This window comes from Nycticebus coucang, chromosome 17 (genome assembly GCF_027406575.1).
Source record: "Nycticebus coucang isolate mNycCou1 chromosome 17, mNycCou1.pri, whole genome shotgun sequence".
Classification (NCBI taxonomy): Eukaryota; Metazoa; Chordata; class Mammalia; order Primates; family Lorisidae; genus Nycticebus; species Nycticebus coucang.
In genome coordinates this window covers 88,137,585-88,162,696 of record NC_069796.1, presented here as the reverse complement: position 1 = coordinate 88,162,696, position 25,112 = coordinate 88,137,585, and the positions used below count along the sequence as shown (strand labels likewise).

The window sequence follows — 25,112 nt, the reverse complement described above, 5'->3', positions numbered from 1 at the left end:
TGAGTCTAAAGTCCTCCCGCCCTAGAGCTCTCCACACCTTCTGTTTCTCTCCATCCTTTCCTATAACACCACATCCTCTAGCCCCCTTCTCCTGCTGTTTCAGACCTCTTCCCCAAACCAGCAATCCCTGGGCTCCTGGGCAGCTGATGTCAATGTGGCAGTGTGCCGGGGAAGTCGGGCTGAGGATGAGTTAGAATCCATCCCCTCCTCTGCTCAGAGTCATTTCCTTCCCATCTCCTCCACTTCCAAAGAAAAAATAAAAAGGGAAATAATATTTTCTCATCTAAGAGAATTTGCACTATAGACAACCAGCTACAATAAAATACAGTGTGTATTTGGAAGTATCATTACAATAAAATCGAGTAACTAGTTCATGCATTCAATCAGCAAACGTGTATTGAGCCCTAGTAGGTAGACAGCAGGCGCTGTTCTAGGCTCTGGCGGATGCATCTGTGAACAAATCAGTGCCGGGGAGTAAGAAGTAGCCTGAGCCTGAACCTATGCTGAAAGCAGAGGGGATGAGACCTGCTGATGGATGGATCTGAAGACTTGCACATGGAGACAGGTAGAGGGATGGGGGTCGGTGGGGAGAGAACAGAGGTCGAGCTCACTGTCAGCTTCCTTTACTCTAATGAATTTCTGCAGAAGCCAGCACAAAGCCAGCCAAGTCACCCCTCAGGACAGGCTGGCTGCCAGGCTCCTCTGTGAAGGGCACCTGTCCCAGGTGATCACCCCTCATCCTGACCACTGTCCTGCACAGGATGGGCTTGAGTCCCGCTGTGAGAGTGTTGGTGGCTGAAATGCTCTGCTCTTATCAGCTTTCCCTGCTCTTACCATGTGACCTTGTTGGGAACAGAGGAGTCTAGGTCCCCTGCCACTGCTGTTCAACCTATCACAGGACTTATTCTGGTGTACAGCAGGCCTGAAGCCCAACCCTTGGCGTGACACTAAACCTCCTGGCTGAGCCCAGCCTGGTTAGCTGAACCCTCGTGAACCTGCAGACCTGGCAGAGTGAGAACGAATGGTGGAAAGTCACCAAGTCTGGGCTGGTTTATTGGGTGGTAATACTGTAGCTCTAGTTGATTTACACAGAGAGGTTAAGCAGCTTACCTAGAGACACACAGCTATTAAGCCCCAGCCCTGTGATGGATCCCAGTGCCTTGGATCCTTGTCCAGCACTAACCTCTCAGCTTGAGCTGGACTGTGAGGAGTAGCAATAAATTCCTCAGAGGACCAAGGACACAGGTACTAGGACTATTTGGGGATAAAGGACTTGGAGGCTTTCGTGGTCGAAGTACCCTAATTATGCCAGTGAGCAGAGAATTCCATCCCATGGCCCCGAGGCAGGGCTGTTCAGGCCAAGCCCTGGCTCCAGACTCCTGAAGCAGACAGGAGGGTGCATAGGAGCAGGGTACGGCCACCCTTGCATTTTGCAAGATGGATGGCTACACTGGGGTGGCCTTGGGGACTCTTCCATGAACTGTTGGCCACATACTGCTGATGTGCCACCTCTGGCTCTGAGTCAGCAAAACCACTGTGCTGGGGCCACACTGAGCCTTTGTGCAGAATCACAAAAAGATGCCCCTTCCAGGTGGACACAGCTGCCAGGACGTGGCCAGCACAGCCAAGACACACAAAAGGCACCGATTCCTCCAGACAAGCACAGCCCTTGGCAAGGAGACAGCAGGGCTGGATTTCATCTACTTTTGCCCTTAGACTACGTGCCCTGCTCAGTACACAACCTGAGCAACCGGATGAGTGGCCCTGGAAGAACTGAGTTGGCAGCTACTTGGCTTGTGCCCCCTGACAGTGAGCCCTGCCCAGCAGGGATGCTACCATTCTATGTCACTCCCAGGACAGCACCAGTGCACCGTAGGCTCCTTACAGTCCATGTGTGTTCAATGAATGAACTGTCATAAAAACAGTGAGTTGGCTCCTCTAGACTTCTGCCTGTTCCAGGCTTCCACTTGTGTCAGGATGGAGGGGGAATTGATCTGGAGTCTAGCCCAGGGTAAGGAAACACCAGGAGACTGAGGTGAGGACAGCAGCAGTGGGGGCAGCAGAGCCCACCCTCATGCCCCTCAACCCCTCGGCATCACGCATGCTTCCCGAGGTTAAATTACTCTCCTGCTGTCCTTAGAGCTCGAGCCTTGAGGGCTGAGGGCCCCAGGGAGAACGTGGCTGAGGTTATGTAGCAGAAGAAAGAACTGATCTATGTTGGGAGGGAGTGGGGCGGGGGGGACAGGAGGAGCAGGGGCTGGGAGGAGGAGGGGCAGGGGATTAACACCAGACAGCAAACTGAGTGACACGGACCCCCACCCCTCCCCACTCAGGTACACTCAGGCCTTCCTGGGCCCAGCCGTGCCTGCAGGGGAGCGGCTCTGGAGCAGGATGGGCCAGCCTGCAACATGTTCATTGGTTTTAAAAACTTTCAAATGTAGTAAAAAGCCTTGGTCCAAGCAGCAGGTTTTAAAAAGTGTCAAATGTAGTAAAAAGTCTTGGTCCAAGCAGCAGGTTTTAAAAAGTGTCAAATGTAGTAAAAAGCCTTGGTCCAAGCAGCAGGTTTTAAAAAGTGTCAAATGTAGTAAAAAGCCTTGGTCCAAGCAGCAGTGAATTCTTCCAGATACACAAACATGGACACCTGGGGCATGGAGGCCACCCACTCCCTCCTACCTCCAAAAGGACCCAGACAAAATAGCCCTTGACTCCAAGAAAAAGGGTTTTCTAGAAGAGGTGGACGGGCAGACAGGATCAGAGAGCCTTGCTGGGAGAGTCCCAGACACACCTCGACAGCCACAGAGCTGAGCTCCCATCACCTTCAGCATCAAAGTTCCAAAGGAAACTCTGGGCAGGCTGGTTACCGCTCCGGGAATTCTCTGCTGCTCTGCTACACACGCCGGCTCCAAGCAGCAGCCACTTCATTCTAATCTCAGTTTGCCCTGAGACCTCTCCAGCTGCAGGCGCTATCTCCAGCTGAGTGCCACCGCTGCCCCCTCCTCATCACTGCACTCTAAGTTGTGAAGACAGCCGTGGCAGCACCTCAGCAGGTAGTGCCGTGTCCCTGGACTGCTCTCTGGTGCTTCACAGATGCCCACTCACCCCTCACAGCCATGCTGGGGGACACGTACCCTCATATCTCAGAGGAGAGTACTGAGAAGGCCAGGGGAGGCAGGGAGGGTGTGTGCCTAGCTCCCAGGCCACCTGCCTCCCCGGTACTACAGGGGATGAAGATGGGACAGGCCACACACTTGGGCTGTGAATGCCACAGCCGGCACCGGCCACAGGACACCTGCAGGGCTCCGTGCAGGAAGATAATGCCGTGGGGATGTAATTCCATTTTCCCAGGAGGAAGCCCAGCCTTCCGGGCCTTGGCTCAAGTCCACAGTCTGTGAGTGGTGGGCTGGGATGGGAGGCAGGACTGCCTTGCCTTCCTAACTCAGCCCAAAGGCCCCTTCTCTGCTGCCCTCAGCCTCCGAACCACCCAGCATTCCATCTGCCGTCCCCAGAGGACAGATCACAGCTTGCCAGCTGAGGTCACTCCTGCCCTGGAGCACCAGCAGATGGAAACACAGATGGCCCCCCTCGATGGGGACTGGGGACAAATGCCTGCTTACTAAGCCCATCCCCCAGCACGGGGCACCCTGTGAGCTCAGAGCCCTCAAGAGGCTGAAAGGCATTATTAGCACCTCACGGATGTCGCCAGTGGGGCTCTGGGCCACAGGTACCCTGCGTTTTACAAGCAGGAACCAAAACAACTAAAAGGGGCATGGGCAGCAGGGTCTGGCCGGAGCCCTGAAAATAACAAGCATTTATCTCCTCTGGCCTAGCATTTCCTTTCTTAGGATTTGACCCTCTGATATACGGTCACACATTGCCTAAAGTTGGGGATATGTCCTGATAAATGTGTCATTAAACAACTCTGCCCTTGAGTGGACATCCGAGGGTACACCTTCACAAACCCAGACGGCACAGCCTCCCACACAGCCTGTGCCCATCACTGCTGTGCACTCACCCGTCACGGACCCAACAGGCCTCACTGCCTCAAATATGTGCAGAGATGTACGTGTAAGAATTGTCATGACACTGCTGGTCTAAACAGCCAAGGATCAGAAACAAAACAACTCAAATACACACTGAAAGGGGACTGGCTGGATCCACAGGGTGGAGAACAACGAAACTGTTTGGAAAAATGAGTGAGAAACTTGTGTTCTGATGTGGAATGATTGTCAAGATTCGTTAGATGCAGGAAGGCCCAGAGCAGAGTGTGCCACACACCGCCTGCCACTGGGGTGGACTAAGACAGCCAAATGTGTGTGTCCCTGGGGCAGGGAGCTGCGTGCAGGGGGATGGAGGGGACTTCGGCAGTGTGGACTCCTGTGCCTTTTGAATTTTGAAGACTATATAGATATCATCTGTATTGAAAACATTTGTTAAATGGAACAAGAAAGTCACAGTAGGATTGCAAAAAAGGCAACACCTTTCTCCTGGTTCCTTCCACCCCAGGGTTAGAGAAACACCTGTGTCTCTGTTCCGCTACTACTCCAGCCCTGCCCTGGGGACAGGGGCTTTGGCTCATGCCTGCCCCTCCCTTCTAGGCCTTGTCTGCCCTGGCTGATCCCAGCTCATTTCCAGCCTCAGCTCAGTCTCATTTCCTTCAGGAAGCCCTCCCTGACTGCTTGTTGATCAGCTCCCTGCCCTGTGGCCCCCGGCCCCCAGGTTCTCTCTGCTCATGCCACTCAGTCAGCGTGGAGCCTGGAGGGGGGAACCTTGTGACTGGCCCCCTGCCCCTCACTTGTCCCTGAGGGAAGTGCTTGGTAGGCAGGACACCGTAGCCGCTCTGGCCAAATGCCTCCCAAGGCGCTCAGGGAAATGAATGGGCAGCAGCGGGAAGGATTACAGTGAGTACCGCCAGGGCTCGGCTAGCCCAGGGGGGACCTTTAGTGCAGTGCGGGAGGGACACATTTACCTCGCCAGGTTTAGGGCTCCTGCTCCAGGAAAGTTCACCACCGCTGCTTGCAGACTGTCTGTGTGACAAATTGTTTTCTGCTACAAAGCCAGGCTGGCCCATCTGGCCAGTCTCCAGAGGCCTCAGGTTCACTCAGGCTATCCTTCCCTGAATGCGGGGTGGCCAGAGACCAGCTCCTGCACTCAAGTTCCTGCCAGACCCTTCTGGGTCACCCAAACAGGTCCTGGCCCCTAGCTGGGCCCCACCTCATCCAGGCCACGGAGGGAGTAGCACAGGGCCACCACACACCTTTCAGAGGGCTGGGGTCTACATCCCAGACAAGGAGAGAGCAGGAGCCTGACATTCACCATCGCAAAAGAGCCTTGGGAGTCACAGCACAAAGCCTGAGCCACCCAAAGGTGCCAGTTCAGTGGGAATCCATGGCCTGAGGTAGTAAGTGGATTCTGGCTCAGAAACATGGTTTACTAAGGAATCATCAGGTCGCACTGCAAAGATGGCTTGGGCTTCCTTCAGTGGAACTTCCTGGGTCACCTCTCTGCTGGGCCCGGAATGTGAGAGCATCAGGAGGGGACATGGATGCCTGGGCCCCTCGGAGCGTCCTGGAGACCAGAAACCAGACTGCATGGCATCCTGCTAGCTCTGCAAAGGCCCCGCTGGCTGCCTTCCACCACACCAGGTCTCTGCCTTATCTCTGTCATGTCCCCAACACTGAAGCTTATGACATTGTCCCAAAATATGGGGGGAGGGGGAGGCAGAAGAGGGCATCACAAAACCAACATCACGGACCAGCTCTGCAGGTCACCTCCTACTTGTAGATAAGAGGTTGGTGGCTGAAACTGCAAAGTGATCACAGCAGTGGTTTCCAACTGGGACCCCCCCGCCCCAGAGGGGTGGTGACAGGAAGATCCCCAAAGACCAAGATAGGCAGCAGAGTCCATATTTCTCTTTCCTCCGCATCTAAGCAGACATGGCAGTTAGCACTAAACACATAGACGGATGCGGGAGGAACAGTCCAAGGATACAGGGATGGAGTTGCTTACCCATCACGAAGCCCGCAAGCTAATTAAACGGTAGTGACTCAATGTGCTGATGCTGCCTTTCTTTCACTCCAATAGCTCCCCAATTTTCCTCAAAATAGAAGGAAGTAGTTTCTATAACTGCACTAGGGTAAATTACGTGAGACATCAACATTGAGGAACCATGTGAAGGGTGTACAGGAACTCTTTGCAATTTTCATTCCAAGTAAAAAGTAAAAATACATTAACATAAAATCTGTAGACTTCGCCTACTTCCCAGGAGCCCTGGTTTTCCTGTCCTCATCCTCCCCTGTCCATCCATGAAGGGACAACCACCTCCAGGAGGAACCGAGTGAGGGGGTAGCACCGACCTTTCCCTCAAGCCCCTCACCAGTCCCCTCGCAGACATGATGTCCTCTGGTCAGTGAGCCAGGAACAGGTCTGGCATGTGTGGTCACATTACCCTGCACTCTCTCTGTGGGTGGGCTGCCCTTCTTCCCCTCCTGGGCACACACTTGAGTCAGGGCACCGTTCTCTGTCCTCAGGGAAGGAAGAGGTGCTGGACGGGAACAAGGCAGTGACTGCCTGCCCACTTCTCCTCCAGGGGCTCATCCACAGTTCAGTTTTCTGCCTCAGGGCCTTTGCACATGCCATGTCTGGTGCCTGCAGCACCCTCCCCCACCTCCTCCATGGAACTCTGCTCCACCATTCCTTTGTGGTCAACTTCTCATTCCCCTTTGCCACATAGAACTGACCCTACTCTGTGTCCCATCTCTCCTGGCACACATAACAGTTGACTGCAGGACGATTTACTTACATGTGTGTCTCTCCCGTTCCCTGAGGTCTCCAGGGCAGGGACCAGCATTGACTCATCTCTCTCCCCTGCACACCACATTGCCACATTGCTCAGCATAAGGCAGGTGTGGAGTCAATGGACCAATTAGAAGGTTCTGGCTGGTTTTAATGTTTTTAAGTGTAAAATATATAATTACTCAAATTAGGCATTTCATTTAGTAGACAAAAATCTTTCAGAATATGGTTGGTGCCCAGGGGCAGGAGAATAACGCAAATGTTCCACGGTTGACAATGTTAGGAGCTCCTAGGTCAGGTCTGGGCGCTCGGCCTCAGCACTGTTGACGTGTGGGCCAAATCATTCTTCACCACAGGAGGCGGGCTGTGTGTCCAGAGGTCAGCAGCGTCCCTGGCCTCTTCCCACTAGATCCCAGTAGCAGTATCTCAGTTGTGACAACCAAAAATGTCTGCAGACATGGCCATGAGGGCTAAAACTGTGCCTGGTCGAGAACCTCTGGACTATTTGTTCAAAAGGTTTTGGTACAGTAAATATTTCTTTTGCTACCTTGACATTTCTGAAGCCAAACTACTCAGAATGTGCAAGGCACAGTCCAGCATTTTCCCCAAGCTCTGACATCCAACACAGATCCCCAAGCCAAAGGCAAAACCACTTGCCACTAAATGAGGGCTTTGATTGCTACCAATTTCTTAAAGCACTCTCAGAAGGTTCTGCTTCAAATATTTATGGAGCCTGTGAAATGGCCCCGGAGAACGAGGGGACTGTTACATTTATAACTCAAGTGGTGATTTATTAACCTGGGGATTGCTGCAAATGCTTTGTCTAAGCTCTTGGTGAAAAGCCAGGATCCTCACTGGGCTCAGCAGCTCAGCAGGTGCAGGGCAGCCCACGGCCTGCAGGTCAGGGCAGGGCATTCCGCCTTCTTCATGCAGCTGTTGTCCAGGGGGTCCTGGCTCCACAGTGACCGCTTCCAGGCACGGTCCAGGATCACACATGAGCCCCAAGGGCAGGGGAAGCTGCAGACAAGAGGACAACGAAATGGTTTCTGCGTGACATGTTTACAAAGCTCTCTGATCACAGACATTACTGAAGGAATTGGTGACAGCCATAATTAGCATCTACAGAGCTCTTTCTGTGCCTGGCACCACGCACTGCTTGTGCGCTGGCCGGCTTCCTTGTATAGCTCAGGGGGGCACATGCTGTCATCGCCGCGTTATGAATGAGGAGACTGAGGTTGGGCCGGGTGAGGCTCTCTCGCCCTACCATCCAGCAGGAGCCTGACCATACGGTCACTAGCAGGTGTCCCTGTACAGTGGATGTCCTCTATAAATTTTCTCATTCTCTGTGACAAGAAAAAATGACCTTCCCTTCAAAGGGGAACCCCCTGCCCAGCACTTCCCAGGGCTTCCCCAATGTGATACTTAATTTTCCCAAAGAACAACTATCAGGCACCCTTTACAGATAAGGAAATAGTTACACATGTCAGACTCTTAAGTAATATAACTAATGTTATGGAGCCCCGACATGGCTAGCTCAGGGTTGAAACTCAAGCCCCCCTGATTTCCCTACACTTGCTGTCTCCTTTGCCAGCCACTGTATACACATGTCCCTTCCTGCCCAGCATCTCACACCTACCGAGCACCTGTCCTGCCATCATCAGAAAGGACCTCCTCACTCAGGGACCCGAGTCTTCCCTGCACCTTCTCTCACCCTATCAAGGGTGTGAGAAGTGTTTCTGTGCCTCCCCAGGCAGGGAAACAGGATGGAGCAAACCTCCCCCAACCCCAGGGGATGTGCAGAGGAAGTTTTGCACAGTTGGTACCACCTGCCTCATCAGTGGCGGCCAGGGAGGGGAGCGGTGCTGAGCCGGAGCCAGCCCCTGCCCTCCAGGAGCTCACAGTACAGAGGAGCAGCAGGCACATAAACACCATTTCTGCAGAGTCCCAAGGGAGGAGAGGCCCACACGGGCACAGATGCAGGCCCTGGGGGAGTGCCGACCCTCCACACACCCAGGAGCTGGGACGGCCTCCTGGAAGAGGCGGGGTCTGAGCAGGACCGTGCTGTGTGTGGACACTGAGGGTCACTGCAGCAAGATTGTACAATGCAGACACCAACTGCAGAAGTCCGCACTTCATCTGGTAATGATAATAACAAACCATATGAAACTATCGCTTTTGCAAGGAAAAGGTAGTGTAATATTGGCAATTTCGTATGGCTCAACTTGTGACCCTGCATGCTTACTGAGCTTGAGCTCTTATGATGGGCTACACATTGTTCTAAGCACTTTACACATATTGATTCATTTCTTTTCTTTTCTTTTTTTTTTTTAGAGACAAGGTCTTGCTCTGTCACCTAGGTTAGAGTGCAGCGACCTCAACACAACACACAGCAACCTCAAAATCCTGGGGTCAAGCCATCCTCCTGCTTCAGCCTCCCAAGTAGCTGGGACTATAGGTGCTCACCACCATGCCCAGCTAATTTTTTTCTATTTTTAATAGATATTGGGGGGGGTCTCATTCTTGCTGACGCTGTTCTTGAACTCCTGAACTCAAGGGATCCTCCTGCCTCAGCCTCCCAGAGTGCTGGAATTACCACCACGAGCCACCCCTCCTGGCCTGATTCATTTAATCTTTACAAAATATCAAGAAGGTATTATTATTATCCCATTTTACACATGAAGAAACAGAAGCCCAGAGAGGTCAAGTGACTTTCCCAAGTTCACACAGCTAAGAGGAGGCTTAGCCACCATTTAGCCAGGCCACCTGGCTCCCAAGCCCACTCAGTTAACCACTATGCCAATGGCAGCGCTGGGCTTTGGAAGGAGAGTGATAGGACAGAGCTTATGTTACAGAGGATTAAATATTTCTTCATTCATTAAAGGTTTTCCAGCCTTCTGGGGATATTTTGTGTATTCTTAGGCTCCCCTTCCCCCGTTTTTTTTTTCCTGTAAGCTTATCCATACAGTAATATAATTATGACATGTGACCAATGTAGTTACTGTCCTTCAAATCTCCATGACCTCATTCTGGTTGTAGGTCACCAATTCCCTAGTGCGGTTATTTAACAAGTTCACTTTCACCACGGGCAGCTCCTCCCTAAAGCCAGACCAGACCTATGACTCACAATCTGTGTAAACCCTGGGCAGGAAGCTCTATGCCCAGATGCCCATCACGGCTAAGCAGAACCAAGCCTGCAGGTGAAAATGCAACATCGGGAACTGGGCCAAGGTGCTGCATGACCTTCCTGACTTCAAGGAGCCTGAGCACCCTCCTCTCTCTAACTATTCACCCAGCAGGTGTTTTTGGAAGGTCCCCTGTGGACCAGATGCTGTGTGAAGCATGCAAACTAAAATGGTTAAATTGTCATGCTATCATCTTGCACAAAGAAGTGAAAGTCCCCTGTAGACTTGAAACTATCTCCAACAGAGGGTTTTTAATCCACTGGCCTTCTACCTTTGTAGGGATAACTTTGAAGACAGTTGAAGGAAAACTGAGAAATGTGGAACCATAAGGGCATTAAGCTGCATTTTTTTGTTTACCCATTCACTCATCACTCCATCTATTTCCTCAAAAGTTTTGCTGTAGGTTTCTGGTTGGCACCACCCCTGAGACTGAGACATCCAGGGGGCAGGAAACACTGTGTCCTTCCCCCACCAGTCAAGGCCGGGCCCCATCTGGCCACAGAATGGTTAGAGGGCCAGCTCCAGAGCCAGGTGACTGGGGTTGGGACCCTGGCTCTGCCATTGATAAGCCAGGTGGCCTGGGTAAGGCACGTGCCCCCTTTTCTGATAGGTAAAGTGGGGCCGATGCTGGCATCTGTTTTGTGCTATTTTGTGAACTGCTCGTAGGGCTGGATGAACCAATGCTGGCACACAGTAAAATTTCCAGAAAAAGGAAATGTTTTCTGTTTCACTGCTGTTGCTATAAAATCATCATGGTCATCTCTGAGACCCCTCTCGTCATCTGCTGGGTCCTGCTCTGGCCATGAGGCCTGCCATTCCCCCCAACACCCTGTGAGCCCTCACCCTCCCATCTTTCCAAATGTTCCCTTTGCCTAGAATGCCTTTTACCCGCTTATGATAAAGTAGGTCAAAATCAAAAGTCAGAGGCAATTTCCCAATAAAAAGAGCAATGCTTTGTTTTCATTTCTAGATAACAAGTCTGTAGATCAGCGCTTCTCAACCTGTGGGTTGCGACCCCTTTGGGGGTTGCCTAAGACCATCAGAAAACACATATTTCATATGGTCTTAGGATAACAGTAGCAAAATTATAGTTTTGAAGTAGCAATGAAAATAATTTTATGGTTGGGGGGTCACCGCAACATGAGGAACTGTACTAAAGGGTCGCAGCATTAGGAAGGTTGAAAACCACTTCTAAATAAATGAAATTTACCAGTCAGGAAAAAAAGGTTGAAAAGGTCAGTAACAATAGCTGTAATTTTTTGAATACCTTCTCTGTGCCAGGAACTATAAGAAATACTTTGTAGACAACATCATATTGAATTGTCCCAAATTAGCCTGAGAGGTAAATATTGTCTTTATTAAATAAAAAATTAATATAGTCATGCGGGCAGGAGAGAAGCTGCAGGAATAAAAGGTGGGGGATCCAACAGCAGATTGAAATAAAATGAGCAAGATCAGTTTTCCTTCTAGGTCATAGCTGCTTTTTCTTTTTTTCCTTTGAGCACTTCTAACGTTCCAGACACATGCTGAGCTCTGCTAACCTGATTCTACCCTCATAACAGCCCTATTTTATAGACGAGAAGGGTTACATGCAGGTGGATTAGGTACTTTGCCCATCACACTGAATTAAAAAGGGATGGGGCTGGGATGTGAATGCAGGTCCGTCAGAATCCAAAGCTCACAAGTAAAACACATTTTCTGTGGGAAAACAGAGAAGAGGGCTGCTCTGGCAAGGACAGGTTAGGGTATTTTGGACCAAATCTGTTGCAAAGACAACTAGAAGATCTGGGGGAAATCTAACAAAACATTTGTTTGAAACCATCTAAGCAACGGAGAAGCCAAGAGACATGAGCAGAGAATTTGAGGCCGTATTTCCCCTCAAGGTGAAGGCAGGGTCTGTCCCTGAAAGAGGCAGCAGAGAGAACCAAAACGGCAGAGGGCTCTGGAAACCAGCACAGGAAGAGTGAGCAAGACATCCAGCGACCTCCTGGGCACGGACCTCGTCCCTGAGCCACCCTTGATGTGAGGAGAGGAACTGCCCTGGTCCAAACAAAAGCAAGCCTCCTGTGGATGCAAAGATCGTCAGGCAGAACCTCAGATTATGTCTTCAATTTTCCATTCACAATGTCCAGCGCTCACAAAAGCAGACCAAGAACACGTGATTTGACCACAAACAAAAATTTTAAAAAACAGGTGATAGAGACTGAGAGGTGAAAGCAGGTGCTACCGGCTGTCGGTTACGTTATATTTGTTATGTCTTGGTGCTTTGTGGGTGTGCGCCTCTCATAAGCTATACGCCTATGACTTCTCCCTTTTTCTGTGTGTTGTACTTTCAGCAAGACTGTTTATTTAGGAAGTTAGATGCCCACTCACCTTCAGAGAATCCACGTGAGCTGTCTGTGCTGGGTACTCAGCCTCAGAGACAGGCCAGGACTCTGGACACAATGAGCTTTGGAGGACACTGTCCACTCCAGGATTCAAGAGGTATCTCTGAGCTAGAAGAGGAAACTCTCAGTCAAGCCTCACCCTAGGAACCTGCTTTAGAAGTCAACAAGGCTGTGAGCCTTGTAATAAACGTCTTCCTTCTCTGCAGGCCCCCCATGATTCCAGATCCCCACTCCCCAGGACAGAGGACCTCTCAGATGCCTGTGAACTCTCCCACACCTCATCCACGCCCCTCTGAGGCTAGAAACCTGCCTGCCTGCTTCCCTTTGCCTCTCTTATGTTCCTAAGCCCTGCCACCCCCACCTGGGATCTGGTACATGGCAGCCCTCCAGAAATGTGGAATGAATAAATATAACTCAATCAATCTAGCACATTTCCTTCTTTGAAAGGCAAGGAAGCCGAGCCCAGAGAAGGCAGGAGACTTGCCTGAGGTGAGAGAGAAAATCAGAGGTAGAATCGGATCAGCTAGAATTTCCACCTCCCCAGCTGGGAAAACAGATGTCAAGTCAGGTGCAGGGATGGAAGGGCAGCCATGCTGGCCAGTTAAAGATATGAGAACAGGGCTCCGGGCTTATATATGGACACCCTGCCATGGGACAGGGAATGGACACTCCCGAGGAAAATCATGGTATCCTCCTTTTAAAAATGAGAGTCTGTGGCTCAGAGAGGTTAATTAACTCATCTAAAATCACACAGCCAGCAAGGATGGAATCTAATAATAACAACCACTAGCCGAACAGATCTCAAGAGCAGTCCAGTCCTAAAGGCAACACTGTCCATACCTCCTCCATGTTTGTATGAACACCTGATACGAACACAGAACGCTAAACAAATCCGCAGAAGCCTGGCCCCGCCACCACGCTGATGATAGTAAGCTCCATTTACACAAAGCCCAGGGAACTTCCATCCGGTCCGGTAGCGTCTAAATTTTCTTAATAATAAAAATAGCAGAACAAGAACAGGTAATCTCTCACATCCCATGTCTCTGAGTGACTGTAGTCAGTATTCTCATTTGCCCTCTCGCCTTCCAGACACAGAATTATTCATTTCGTATGAACTTCCAGGAGGGAGGAGTTTGACCGTTTTTGTGTTTTCTCCTTAGGCTCTCATTTCTCCTTGGAATGAGACAGCAGGGCCTCAGGGGGCAGGGGTGGGAGACGGTGGGCCCTCTTCTTCTAACAGTGAGCATGCCGGTGCTGGCCTGGATTTTTCTGAGCACACAAACATTTCCCAGTTGAAAATCACACTGACCTCTTAGCCCTGCTGTCCTCTCAGACTCGATGTCCAGGTGGTAGCTCGTCTGGAAGAGAAGACATCTCAGTAGTTACTCTGTGCAGCACAGGAAAGCAAGCCTCGTGCAAAGGAGTGACGCCGGGCCCAGCCAAGGGCTCTCGCCCCTCCCTGACCAAACCACAGCCTGTGTTCAGGACGGCTCCATCCCGAGTGCGCAGCTGCACGCGAGAACTCCCCTTCTCTGTCCAGGACTTAGGAGAGCAGGATTGGGTTTTGCTCTCAGGGAACATGAGCCCCCCAAATTACTCCACCACCTTTACTCAAATTAAATCTCCAAACAGATGGTAATAAATGTGTTTTATTCCTCCGTCTTAGGAAAACAAATTTTTTTTTTTTTTTGAGACAGAGTCTCACTCTGTCGCCCTTGGTAGAGTGCCATGGCATCATAGCTCATAGCAAACTCAAACTCCTGGGCTCAAGTGATCTTTTTGCCTCAGCCTCGCAAGCAGCTGACTACAGGCACCTGCCACAATGCCCAGCTAGTTTTTCTATTTTTGGTAGAGATGGGGGGGTCTCACTCTTGCTCAGGCAGGTCTCGAACCCCTGAGCTCAGGCAACCCACCAGCCTCAGTCTCCCAGTGTGCTGACATTACAGTGTGAGCAGCTGTGCCCCATCAGAGATTTACTTTTTGTTTTTTTTATTTATTTTTTATATTTATTTATTTTTATTAAACCATAGCTGTGTACATTAGTATGATCGTGGGGAACCATACACCTGGTTCATAGATCGTTTGACACATTTTCATCACATTAGTTAACATAGCTTTTGTAGCATTTTCTTAGTTATTTTGCTGAGACCTTTACAGGGTATATGTGAATCCTAGTAAATGTGGAATGTAAAGATTTACTTTTTAAATGAGGGTATGTGGTGCTTCGACGTCTCCCCGTGGCCCCTGACTCAGTGATCCAGGAATTCAGGTCAGGCTCCACCTCACATCTGCCACCTGCTCCTCCACACAGATCAGTGTCCTCCTGGCCCCACCAGAGTGCTTGGTGACCAGCCCAGCAGCCCCCAAGTGACTGAACAAGAGCAGCTGCTGGAGCTGCCATTAGGGTCGATTCCCGACCAGCAGCCTGGCTCTCGCTACTGGAGCAGGAGCCTCTGTGAAGCGCCAGTGTGACATCTTTCTTCTCCTCCCCCACTTCTGACACGTTGGCCACATGTGTCCTCAAGTCTTGGCATAGACCCTCTGCCTCTCCTTCCTTCTCTGGTGAACTTCAAGGCCAGACTAAAGTCAAATGCCCCCACACTGTGAAGTCTTCCCTGACTACCTGGCAGAGTTCAGCCACCTGCCTGTCACACAGCCCCTGTGTGCTGTCCTGCGATGACTGGCCCCATCTACGTCTTCGGGCAATAACCCATCCGCAGCAGCACTTGGGGGCCTGAAGCATAACAGCTGCTCTCACACTGTGCTCAGACCACTGCACTTTACTTCTCACCAACACCGTTGTGTCTTCAAGCACCAAGACATGCACACCCCACGCCTTTGCACGGGCAGGTCTCCCAGCCTTATCCTTTCAGCAGTGAAGACCCAGTTTCGTCCTTCAAGGCCTGCTTCGCAGCGTTCCTCCTCTGAGAAGCACATTCCTCAATCTCTCTCGTCCGTGCTCACTGCCAGGGCACCACCCTGGGCTTGGACCTGGGGTGTCTCCTTAGGTAGAGACTCCTTTTATCCCCTTTATGTCCACAGAGTAGCCTCAGATGCCCTGAGATGACTTCTGGGGGGCACCGTACTCAGCATGGATCCTCATCTGTCCCCAGTCTCCATCTATCCCATCTACCCCTGGCTCCAGAGCCGTGCCAGGCGTTCTCAGGTTGAACCCTGGCTCTGCCGCCTGCTGCAGTCAGTTGAATGCTCTGAGCCTCACCCTCTTCACCTGTAGAATGAAAACGCAGTTCTAATGTGTTCCTTGCAGTTTCACCAGCATGAAATGAGAAGAAATTAGAAGGAATGCCTCCCAACTGCTCAGCCCTCTATGGGCACCACAGCTCAGTCAGCAGAGTGCTGGCTCCACAAATCAGGAACGGCAAGTTCGAACCTCACCTGGGCCTGATTAAGAAAAACAACAACAAAAAATAACCCAAATGCTCAGCCCAGAGCCTAGAGTAGGGGACTGATAAAGGCTGGGCTGGTCCAGCGCTCTCCGGAGCCCTATTCCTCTCCCCATGTAAACATTTGGGGAAACAGTCATAAAAGTTTCATAAAAAGCAAGAGCTAAAGAGAAAATAATTGCCTGGATCCTTGGAGGCCCAGGCTTGGGAGTTGCTGATTTAATGAATTAGGGGAGTTCAGGGCTTTGAGGGACAGTTCTCCAATCACCCAAGGCTCATGGCTCCCCGTTTAGCACAGATTCCATTTCTAAAGTCCATATATAGAGCTCCTCGACTAACACCCCAAGGACAGCAGGAGGTGGAAGGGAGAGGGAACGGCAGAGAGAGGTAAAATTAGCAGCTTCCTTACTAGGTCACCTGCAGCTCTGCCAGCTCCAGATGACTCCCCAAGGCTGGTATGGCCAAGGCCCTTATCTCCCCCAGGGGAGTAAAACTGGGGTTTTGCTTGAGGGTATCCCAGACTTTGTGGGTGCCTGTGTGCGATAGGTGCTATGCCGGCATTTGACATGGGGTTGTAGTTAAACCTCACAGAGCCTCAGGGAGAACTGCAGCCCCCACCTGGCCCTGTGAGGACAGGTGACTGCAGCAGTGAAGGGCAAGCACCAATGTCATGAGGTGGGTAATTATTTAGACATAAGGTGTCTTCATCTGCAAGAGAATCTCCATTCATGGAGAGAAGACAGTAAACCTCACAACCCAGGAGTTCAGAAAGCTCGGGGGTGGGGGGCAAGGCATCAAGTTCTCTGATGGGGCCTGTGGGCAGGACAGCAAGCTGCCACGTCACCCAGGGCCATGTTGGCACCCTTCTCTCCTCCTTTGATACCTGGGCACCAGCCTCTAAGGTCTTGGGGTGGGACTGACATAACCAGAAACAAATAGCAAAGGTGTCTGGTCCAGCTTGTGAATAGCAGCAGCCCAGGTCCAGGCAAAAGCAAAAACAGGTAGGTCCTCTGGGGCTGGAGGGTGGGGAGGACCAGAGAGGAAGTCAAAGGGCCCCGAGCCCTTGACACAGGCACATTTAGGGTGGAATGAAGAACCCCAGAGAGGGTTTAGAACTCCAAAAACAGTGGAAGCCTGTCCTCCCCTTGTGCCCGACTCCAACTAATGCCTGGAGGCGACAGGAGCCCTGTGTTCCAAGCGGAAAGCAGGGTAGGGAGCTGGCCAAGCTGGTCTCGTGGAATCTTTCTGCTGAACCCTAGAACAGACACCTCAGCTAGACAGAACCAGGAGAGCCAGAGGAAGGAAACCAGGGTGAGTTCAAGGGTGGCTTGTCGGTGACGTGGACAGAGCATCAGCAGATGCCAGTACAGATGGCAGCACAATGCCCACGACCTCCACCCCATCACACGTGTTGGCTCAACTGACTGAGGCTCAATTTCCACAACTAGCCCAAACCAGGGTGGGAAAAGAAAACTGAAAGATAAAGACTCCAGTGCAGTGATGGGGGTGGTCACTGACCCAACCACGTGGTGCTCACACCACCTCCTGAAAGGGTGGCACCGAGAAAAGCCCAGCTCCCAGGCCCAAACCCAGGCCCAGCCCGCCACCCTCTGACTTGCCCTTGGACCACTCCAAGGCTCAGCCTCCTCCTGGAAGTGGGGGCTGGGAGGGTGAAGTGAACAAATCCAGGCAACTGCTGTAAGAGGACAGGCAGTGTGAGTCTCAGCCATCGTTGCACGGAGTGGACAAATGAGGGCAGCCTGCCCAGTCAGGCCCCCGGCCAGCCCACATCCCCTCTGCTCCTGGATGTCTGAGGTTAGTGTGAGCCCCCATCCCAAGGCAGGGGCCAGAGAATGGGAGGGACTCAGGATATCTCAGGCACCCTGGGGCCTAGACCCTTCAAGTATGTTTCAGGAAGGTGCACCAGCCCTCCACCACTTGGCCTTGGGGATCCCAGAGCCTGCCCCTCTCTGCTGTGACACATCCCAGCCCAAGCCCATTAGTGTCTCTCCAGCCTGCCGGACAGCCTCCTAGGCTCCCAGCCATGGCCCAAAGGCCTCCGTCGGTTCCAGCTGTGTTCTCTGAAATGAGAGGTTGTGGCCATAAAATCAGAAACTCTGGACCTGCTTCCTGCCCAGCTGCCAGCGGGAAGAGCTGCCACCCCTACCGTGGGGACTCTGTGCTCCTCTGGGCTCCTCTTGGCCGCTGCCTGGCTGTGGACCCAGAGGAGCTGCACTGCACACAGCCTCTCCACTGCATCTCGGCAGACCCCACACACCCTGCTGGACTCGTCATGCTGAAGCTACTCCAATCCTGCTCCTCATTAACTAAAGAACCAAGAGCATGAACACCCGTGGGTGGACAGGTGCCCGTGACCTCTGATCCAGACCAGCCTCCCACCACACCTCCCTAGGGACCCCACACTACAGCCAGCCTAGAGTTCTCTTGATTTCTTAAACACATTATAATTTTTCTACTGCCTTATCCCTGGACAGATTGTGCTAACTAAAGATTGGCCTTCCAGGTACAGGAGAGACTGGGAACAGAAGCCCCACACAGCTGTCACTGCCCCATGGCAAGGGCAATTTTTACAATATCTGTGCACAGACTTCCCTGCCATTCAAATCCTAGCTCCACTGTTTAGGTAAGTTACTCAACTGCTGCGTTAGGAAGCTGAGGTACAGACAAGTGTCTTTGGCAAGACTTGTAACCTCTTTGGGCCTCAGTATTCACATCTGAAAAGGGGGAATAATAACAGTTCCTTCCTTCCAGGAGGGAGGACCACTTGAGTTAATTTACAGCAAATGCTTAAAACAGTGCCTGAGGTCAGGAGTGGTGGCTCAGGCCTGCCTGTAATCTTAGTACTCTGGAAGGCTGAGGAAGGACGATCCCTTGAGTTCAGGACTTAAAGACCAGCCTGAGCATGCACGAGACTCTATCTTTAAAAAAATATTTTAAAAATTTAGCCGGACATTGTGGTGGGCACCTGTAGTCCCAGCTACTTGGGACACTGAGACAGGAGGATCATTTGAACCCAGGAGTGTGAGCTAGGCTGATGCCACAGCACTCTAGCCTAGGCAACAGAGTGAGACTTTGTCTCAATCAATCAATTAATCAATCAATAAAATAAAGCTGTGTCTGGTTTGGTGCCCGTAACTCAGTGCTTAGGGTGTTGCCCACATACACCGGTGTTGGTGGGTTCGAACCCCGCCCAGAGCCTGCTAAACAACAATGACAACTACAACAACAACAATAAAAAATAATAGCCAGGCATTGTGGTGGGCACCTGTAGTGCCAGCTACTTGGCAGGCTGAGGCAAGAGAATCACTTAAGCCCAAGAGATTGAGGTTGCTGTGAGCTGTGAAGCTACAGCATTCTATTGAGGGTGACATAGTGAGACTTTGTCTCAAAAAAAAACAGAACCGTGCCTGCAGGTGGCCTGAGTCTACCCCAGGACCAGGTTCTCACTGTGTGGGTGACGCTGTCCAGTGTGCTTGACAAGTTATCTCATTCAGGCCCAGGTGTGTCCAGCCTGCAGTCAATGGGCCTCATGCTGATTTTGCAAGGATTGTTTTTGCTTATTTGTGGTGTTGGACATCATAAAAAGTATGCATGGATTTTTTTTTCGGCTAATCAGCTTTTGTTAGTGTTTGTGTATTTCATGTGTGGCTCAAGACAATGCTTCTTTTCCAATGTGCACCAGAGGGGAAAAAAAGGCTAGACACCGCTAATCACAATTCTGCCATGAGGGTTGTCTTATTCCCATTTTACAGATGTAAAGCCTAAGGTTCAAAAAAATTTAGGGTCTTGTCCAAAGACACACACATATAAGTCAGTCTCTGTCTGAACCCATTTCCCTCACGACGCTTACGGCAGGTGAAGATTTTTCTGCCTTGGTGCTGCAGGTTTTGTCCTGTCTGGCTCACCACTTCCCCCAGCGCCCAGCATCACGCCTGGCCGGTGGCAGTAGTACTCAATAAGTATTTGTGGCGGAGAAATGGCAGAGCCAGGTTTTGTGGTCTGTGTAGGGAACAGGGACCAGATCATGAAAATGGGAGTGTTCTCTGTGACCTGAAATGTTCTCTGAAAATGAGAGATATAAATAATGCAAAATGGGTCAGGCGGATGCAAAGTCACCTGAAAAGGGGGTAACGGAGGCCACGCCCACTCAGGACTACAGCCTACAGCAGCCACATTCTCAATGGAGACGGCATTGGCCAGCGGGGTTGCCGCCCATCATGGGAGTTCAGAATTGGTCGTGGCCTTTCAAAAGTCTGGCAGGAACACCCTGGTCTCTCGGGAGGCACATCCAGCTGGGGACACATTCTTACAGGAGAGGAGTGAACCAGTGTGACACACTAACTCTCCTTGTTCTCCTTCTAGGCTCCCGTGTGGCCGGAGCATATGCGTTTATTGACAAATGAGGAAATGAATGAATTTGACTTTCCAGATAACCTGACTGTAGACAGAGAATACGCTGACAGTTTGTCACCCTTCCATCTCCATCCAATACTTTAGCCTGAGCAGTAATTCTGTAGGTAATTAATAATTCATAGGAAATTAATGAAGTAACACTCTGGTTTATACAACAGTCTTTGTGAGTTTGGTTATTATGAGTCATTCTGTCAACCCCATTGAACATTTCAGTTCTACTTTTGGAGGCTGCAAGACCACAGAGCAGCTCTTGGAAAGTGAGCTCCTACCTGCTATGACACCCCCTCAGCAGACAGCCAGCTGGCCCTCCAGGGTGACACTGGCTACATCTAACATTTCCCTGGAACTTTGCTTTAAGTCTTACCTCACTTAATACAGTAATTGGGCCCTAAGTGCATCCCAGGGACTGTGCCAGGCACTTCAACAAGATTCTACCCTCTTTTATCATCCTTACTTTAGCTCTGAAGGAGATGTGAATCCCTCAGGCCAAGAAAGGAGCACTGGCTTGGGAGTCTGGGGCTCTGAATTTAAGTTCTGGCTCTAGACCCAGCTGAGCAGTGGCCCTGAGCAGACCCTTTGGCCTCCAGCCCCTCCACTCCTTGGCTGTGCAGCGATTTGCACCAGAGAACATCTGAGGCTGTCTTCAGGCTGTCCGGGGAAAGAAGGAACAGAGGAGGTCGGCCTTGCAGAGACCAGGTTGGGAAGGGCTGAAGGGAGACTCGGACCTGGTGCACCCTGGCTGAGAGGCCCCCCTGCAGGTAGAGCCCCCTGGGCTGCGTGGAAACAGCCCTGTCTGGGATCACAGTGGGAGCTCAAATCACCCACACGTCATAAGGGGCCCAGCAAGCTTGGAGGGGTGCTGCTGGCTTGTTCCCAGGAACAGGCTGTGTGTACGTGTGCGGGCAGCTGCAGCTGAGCACCCACAGTGCCTGCAGCACTGCTGTTAAAAGCACCTTTGGCAGAGCACTCATCACCACCAGCGCTGCCCGTGTGTACCCACATGCCTCCTAATCCCTCCGGCCTGTTTCCTTTTCTGTTGAACATCAGAAGAGATCTTGATTCATTCAACAGATATTCTCTGAGCAGCTTCTTTCAAAGCCATGCACTGGGGAGACAGAGACGGTTACGGAGCGACCCTGGACCCAGCAGAGAGGTGCAGACGAACTCCCACAACTGGGGAAAATCCCTTGACATGCCATGGAGGACAGAGCAGGGTGTGGCTACCTCAGCGGTCTGTGGCATTCAAAGCAGCCTGCCTGAACTGAGCCATGAAGGCTGATAGGAGGCCACCGGGAGGGCAAAGCACAGTGCCAGAGGAAGCGGCAAGTGCACAGGTCCAGGGGCACATGTGAAAGAACCGCTTGGTGACACACATGTGATGCATGTACGGCACTGAATTAAAATCACTGTCTGCAGGAAGCAGGGGAAGGACAGGGCCGTCTGTGGGAACCTACCTCTGAGACTCCCGGAGCTAGGAATGTAGCTGCGTACTCGGCCAGCGCCACGTCGTTCACCATGCGCTGCACCAGCTCGGACAGCAGGAGGTTTGCTGGCTGGTGTCTGTGCAGCTCCTGCAGCAGGTGTGTGATCAGCCCGTTCCTCTCTCGGCACTTCTGGACCAGGGAAGCAATCTTGGCCTGAAAGATGAGAGTCCATGGGAGTCTGTGGGAGTCCATGTGTGCTGGAATCCCGGGGGTGCTGCATGGCTGAGCTAGGCCAAGGGTTGAAGGTGGGAGGGGTAGCCAAGAATCCCTGTGCACATTCCCAGCTCTGTCTCAGCTCAGCAGAGCCACCTCCTGCGATGCCTGCCTCTACCCAGGAGCCAGAGCTGCTTTGTGGATGGCCACATACTCCTGGGGGCTCCCCACTGCCCTCACATGGGGTCCTGGCTCAGGGCAGCAGACAGTCCAGAGAGTGGGCTTGGGTCCCACCACTGGACAGCCCTGTGACAAGCTCCACTCCATACCTCGACTTGCCCATCTGCTTGTTAAGGGCACCAGGAGGAAGGAGAGGGCACAGGCATGTGAGTTTTTACTTTTATTTCACATTTACACAGAACTTTACAGTTTATAAGGGATTATGCTTGTCACTTAAAAAAAATAGAATGTATGAAATAATGAGAATCAGGAGGAGGGTGAAGCCCTCACATTACAGCTGACCTGCCACTGCCCATCTGCAACATCCGGCATCTCAGCAGCAATCACTGTGATTTCTATGCCAACTCCAGGCTCAGACAGATATGGAATTCTGAGATGGGAAGTGACTTGGGGGATTGAGCAGCTCGCATTTCTGATTTAATGGCCGAGGAAACTCACACTGACAAGTGAGGCCCCCAAGGGAGGGTGGTTGGTGGAGCTGGGTATAAGTGTGTTCTGCTGCTGCTTAGCCCAGGGGTCCTCCTCCCCCCCTGCCCAGAGGCTCAAAAGAAAGAGTAGACCCTTCTCCCCCCAGTCTGGCCCACATGTAAGATGAACACCCTTAGCCACATTCCATGTCCAGCTAGGACAGGATGGGTCAGTAATGCCACATCTGGGAATCTGCCCTAAACATAAATGTCCAGATACACAAGAAAACCTTTCTAAGAAAAAATGTGCACTATCGTGTTTATATAAAACAAGGCAAAAGAGGAGGTGGGGGGAGTGAGAGATGAACTTGATCCAAGAGCAAAGGAGTGGTGATTTTATGAACTGAGGCAGAGGGATGGACCACATGGTAATGGGAAAAATGCTAAACTCCCTTTTTTTGGAAGGAGATATTTCATATTGATTAGAAGAACATATTACCTTCAGAGGAGTCACAGCCAAATGTGCTTCATGTTGCTTTTTCTGAAGTTCTTCAAGCTGAAAAGGGAAGGACATGTGTGAGGACACAGCCCCACCCCTCCCACCACCCCCCCACCCCACATTGGCCATGACCGAGGCTTCTCCGTCCAGCAGGCACAGAGTAGCTGCCCTCTGGCTCCCCTCTTCACCCTCACGGGGACTCGTTGCTAGAATAGGGGCTATTCCCACCACCCACTCAGCAGGATCTGGAAGGACAGACATTCTGAAAACTCGAGAACAAGCTCTGCCTGAACACACTCCCCAGGGCCAGCTCCAGCGCCTGCTCCTTCAGGAAGGAGGCCTCCCCAGAATCCTTGTGCTGAGTCCTGAGTGGTAGTTTTCTGGTCTGGTGTTAAACATGTGGGTTCTTGAGCCAGACACTGTTGGGTCCCAATCTTAGCTCAGCCACTCACCAGAGCAGTTTTCTCCTCTGTAAAGTGGGGTAATATTAGTGTCCACCAAATGGACAGAACTGTAGTGAGGTTTGGTGAATCGATTCATGCAGTGTTTAGAACGAGGCCTGCCATCTGTCAGTGCTCCATAAACTCTTGTTACTGGTTGGGGCAGATTAAAAATGGACATGGATTCTTTGCTACTGCTCTGAGTGACAGGTGGGTCATACGCCCTTCTCTCTAATCTGGGTAGGCCTGTGACACTTTGACTAATAGGGTACAACAGGAGAGATACTGGTGCCTTTCTGGGCCTGGCCTGAAAAGGACTGGAAGCTCTTTTGCTCTCTCTCCTTCCTTAGTTATGATTTAAGCAGTCCAGGAACCTTCTAGGGAGACAGCTGGGTCGGTGGAGAGGAGGGATGGCACAGGTGAGTGCCACCAGCGGTGCAAGGCATGTGGGTGAGTGTACCATTCCCTTAAACACTGGCTAGCAACATGGAAGGGTCACAGGCCCCCTTTGTTCTTCATCATGCTGTTCTATAAGAATCCAGTAATGGTCAGCGAGTCCTCAGCAGATTCCCACTTCCCCTCTCACACTTCCCGAGGGAAGGAGGGGGATCCCTGGTTGAGGGGTGGCACTGGCCCAGCTGACCTTGCCCTTGAGCTCCTCCTGGAGGTCGAGGGCCTGGTCCCGAGACACCTGCAGCTCTCTGTGGGCAGCCGCCTGGTCTCGGAGCTGGCACTGCAGGGTCAGCACCTGGTGATGGAGTCGCCGGGCGCGCAGCCTGGGATCTTCCTCAGGAGCTCCGGCCTCTGAGCGCTGGGGCTGTGGGAAGCACAGACCTCATTGAAATTCTTAGGTTAGCAAAGAGGACACATTTTCCTTCTCAATTGTTTTCTGCTTGCGTTTTTCTCCCAGTAAAGCAATTTGAGAAAACGAGATAGCAGAAATCACCCCCAAATCCTGTCATTGACACAATCATTGTAACTGTCTGCATATTTTCTACACAGTCACCCCCTTAACGCCCACACATGTGTACCTATAGGAGGGGTGGCTCTCGCTTGTTTCCTGACAGGAGTACTGAGAGAGGGGTGTCTAGGAAATTCCAGAATATTATTTTCAAAAATATGCAACCTGGAATGATATTCCAGGATCTGTTGTAATAGACCATCAGTCACTATTATACCAGGGGCACAGTACGATGAATGAAATTGAACATTCGAATCCAATTACGAGGTGCTTATTACATGAAAGGGTCATATATTTATGTAAAACAGAAAATACTGTATTCTCCACAGGAGTTTTCTTAAATTAGGGCAAAATTGCCCCTCACTTTCCTTGGATCTCAGGTGAGGGCGGCAGGTTTCACTCTGCAGGCAGAAGAGGGATGGAGGAAGCTGAGTCAGCACTGTGGGGCGTGTATGAAACTGCAGAGACGCTGCTGCCCCCAAATGGCTCTGGAGCCTAAGTTCTTATTTTTTGATAACTTACATTCACACAGGCACACATACAGACATGTATGCCTAAGCTCTTATTTTTTGATAACTTACATTCACACAGGCACACATACAGACATGTATTTTTCTATCAAAAAGTTCACACACAGTAGACGTCTTTTGTTTCCTGTTTTTGTTCCTTATCACCAGTCCAAAGCATTTTTCTGTATCACCACGTAAAGCTGAAGGCGCCGTTGTCAGT

The 25,112-nt window shown here is 51.3% G+C and overlaps 1 protein-coding gene across 7 annotated transcripts in view; it reads right to left on the bottom strand.

The window, feature by feature from the left end:
- C17H4orf50 (chromosome 17 C4orf50 homolog) overlaps positions 1–25,112 on the bottom strand; it is a 122,389-nt gene that overhangs the window by 56,204 nt on the left and 41,073 nt on the right. For 3 of the 7 annotated variants that reach the window (XM_053567366.1, XM_053567365.1, XM_053567371.1), the window contains 6 exons: positions 24,066–24,239; positions 22,983–23,039; positions 21,654–21,836; positions 13,671–13,719; positions 12,348–12,469; positions 7,591–7,809 (listed from right to left, as the gene is read on the bottom strand). In XM_053567366.1, coding sequence (XP_053423341.1) covers positions 7,591–7,809; positions 12,348–12,469; positions 13,671–13,719; positions 21,654–21,836; positions 22,983–23,039; positions 24,066–24,239 — 804 coding nt within the window. Of the gene's footprint in view, positions 1–6,799; positions 7,810–12,347; positions 12,470–13,670; positions 13,720–21,653; positions 21,837–22,982; positions 23,040–24,065; positions 24,240–25,112 lie in introns of those variants that run through there. The other 4 variants (XM_053567367.1, XM_053567372.1, XM_053567368.1 and 1 more) reach the window with 2 other exon arrangements.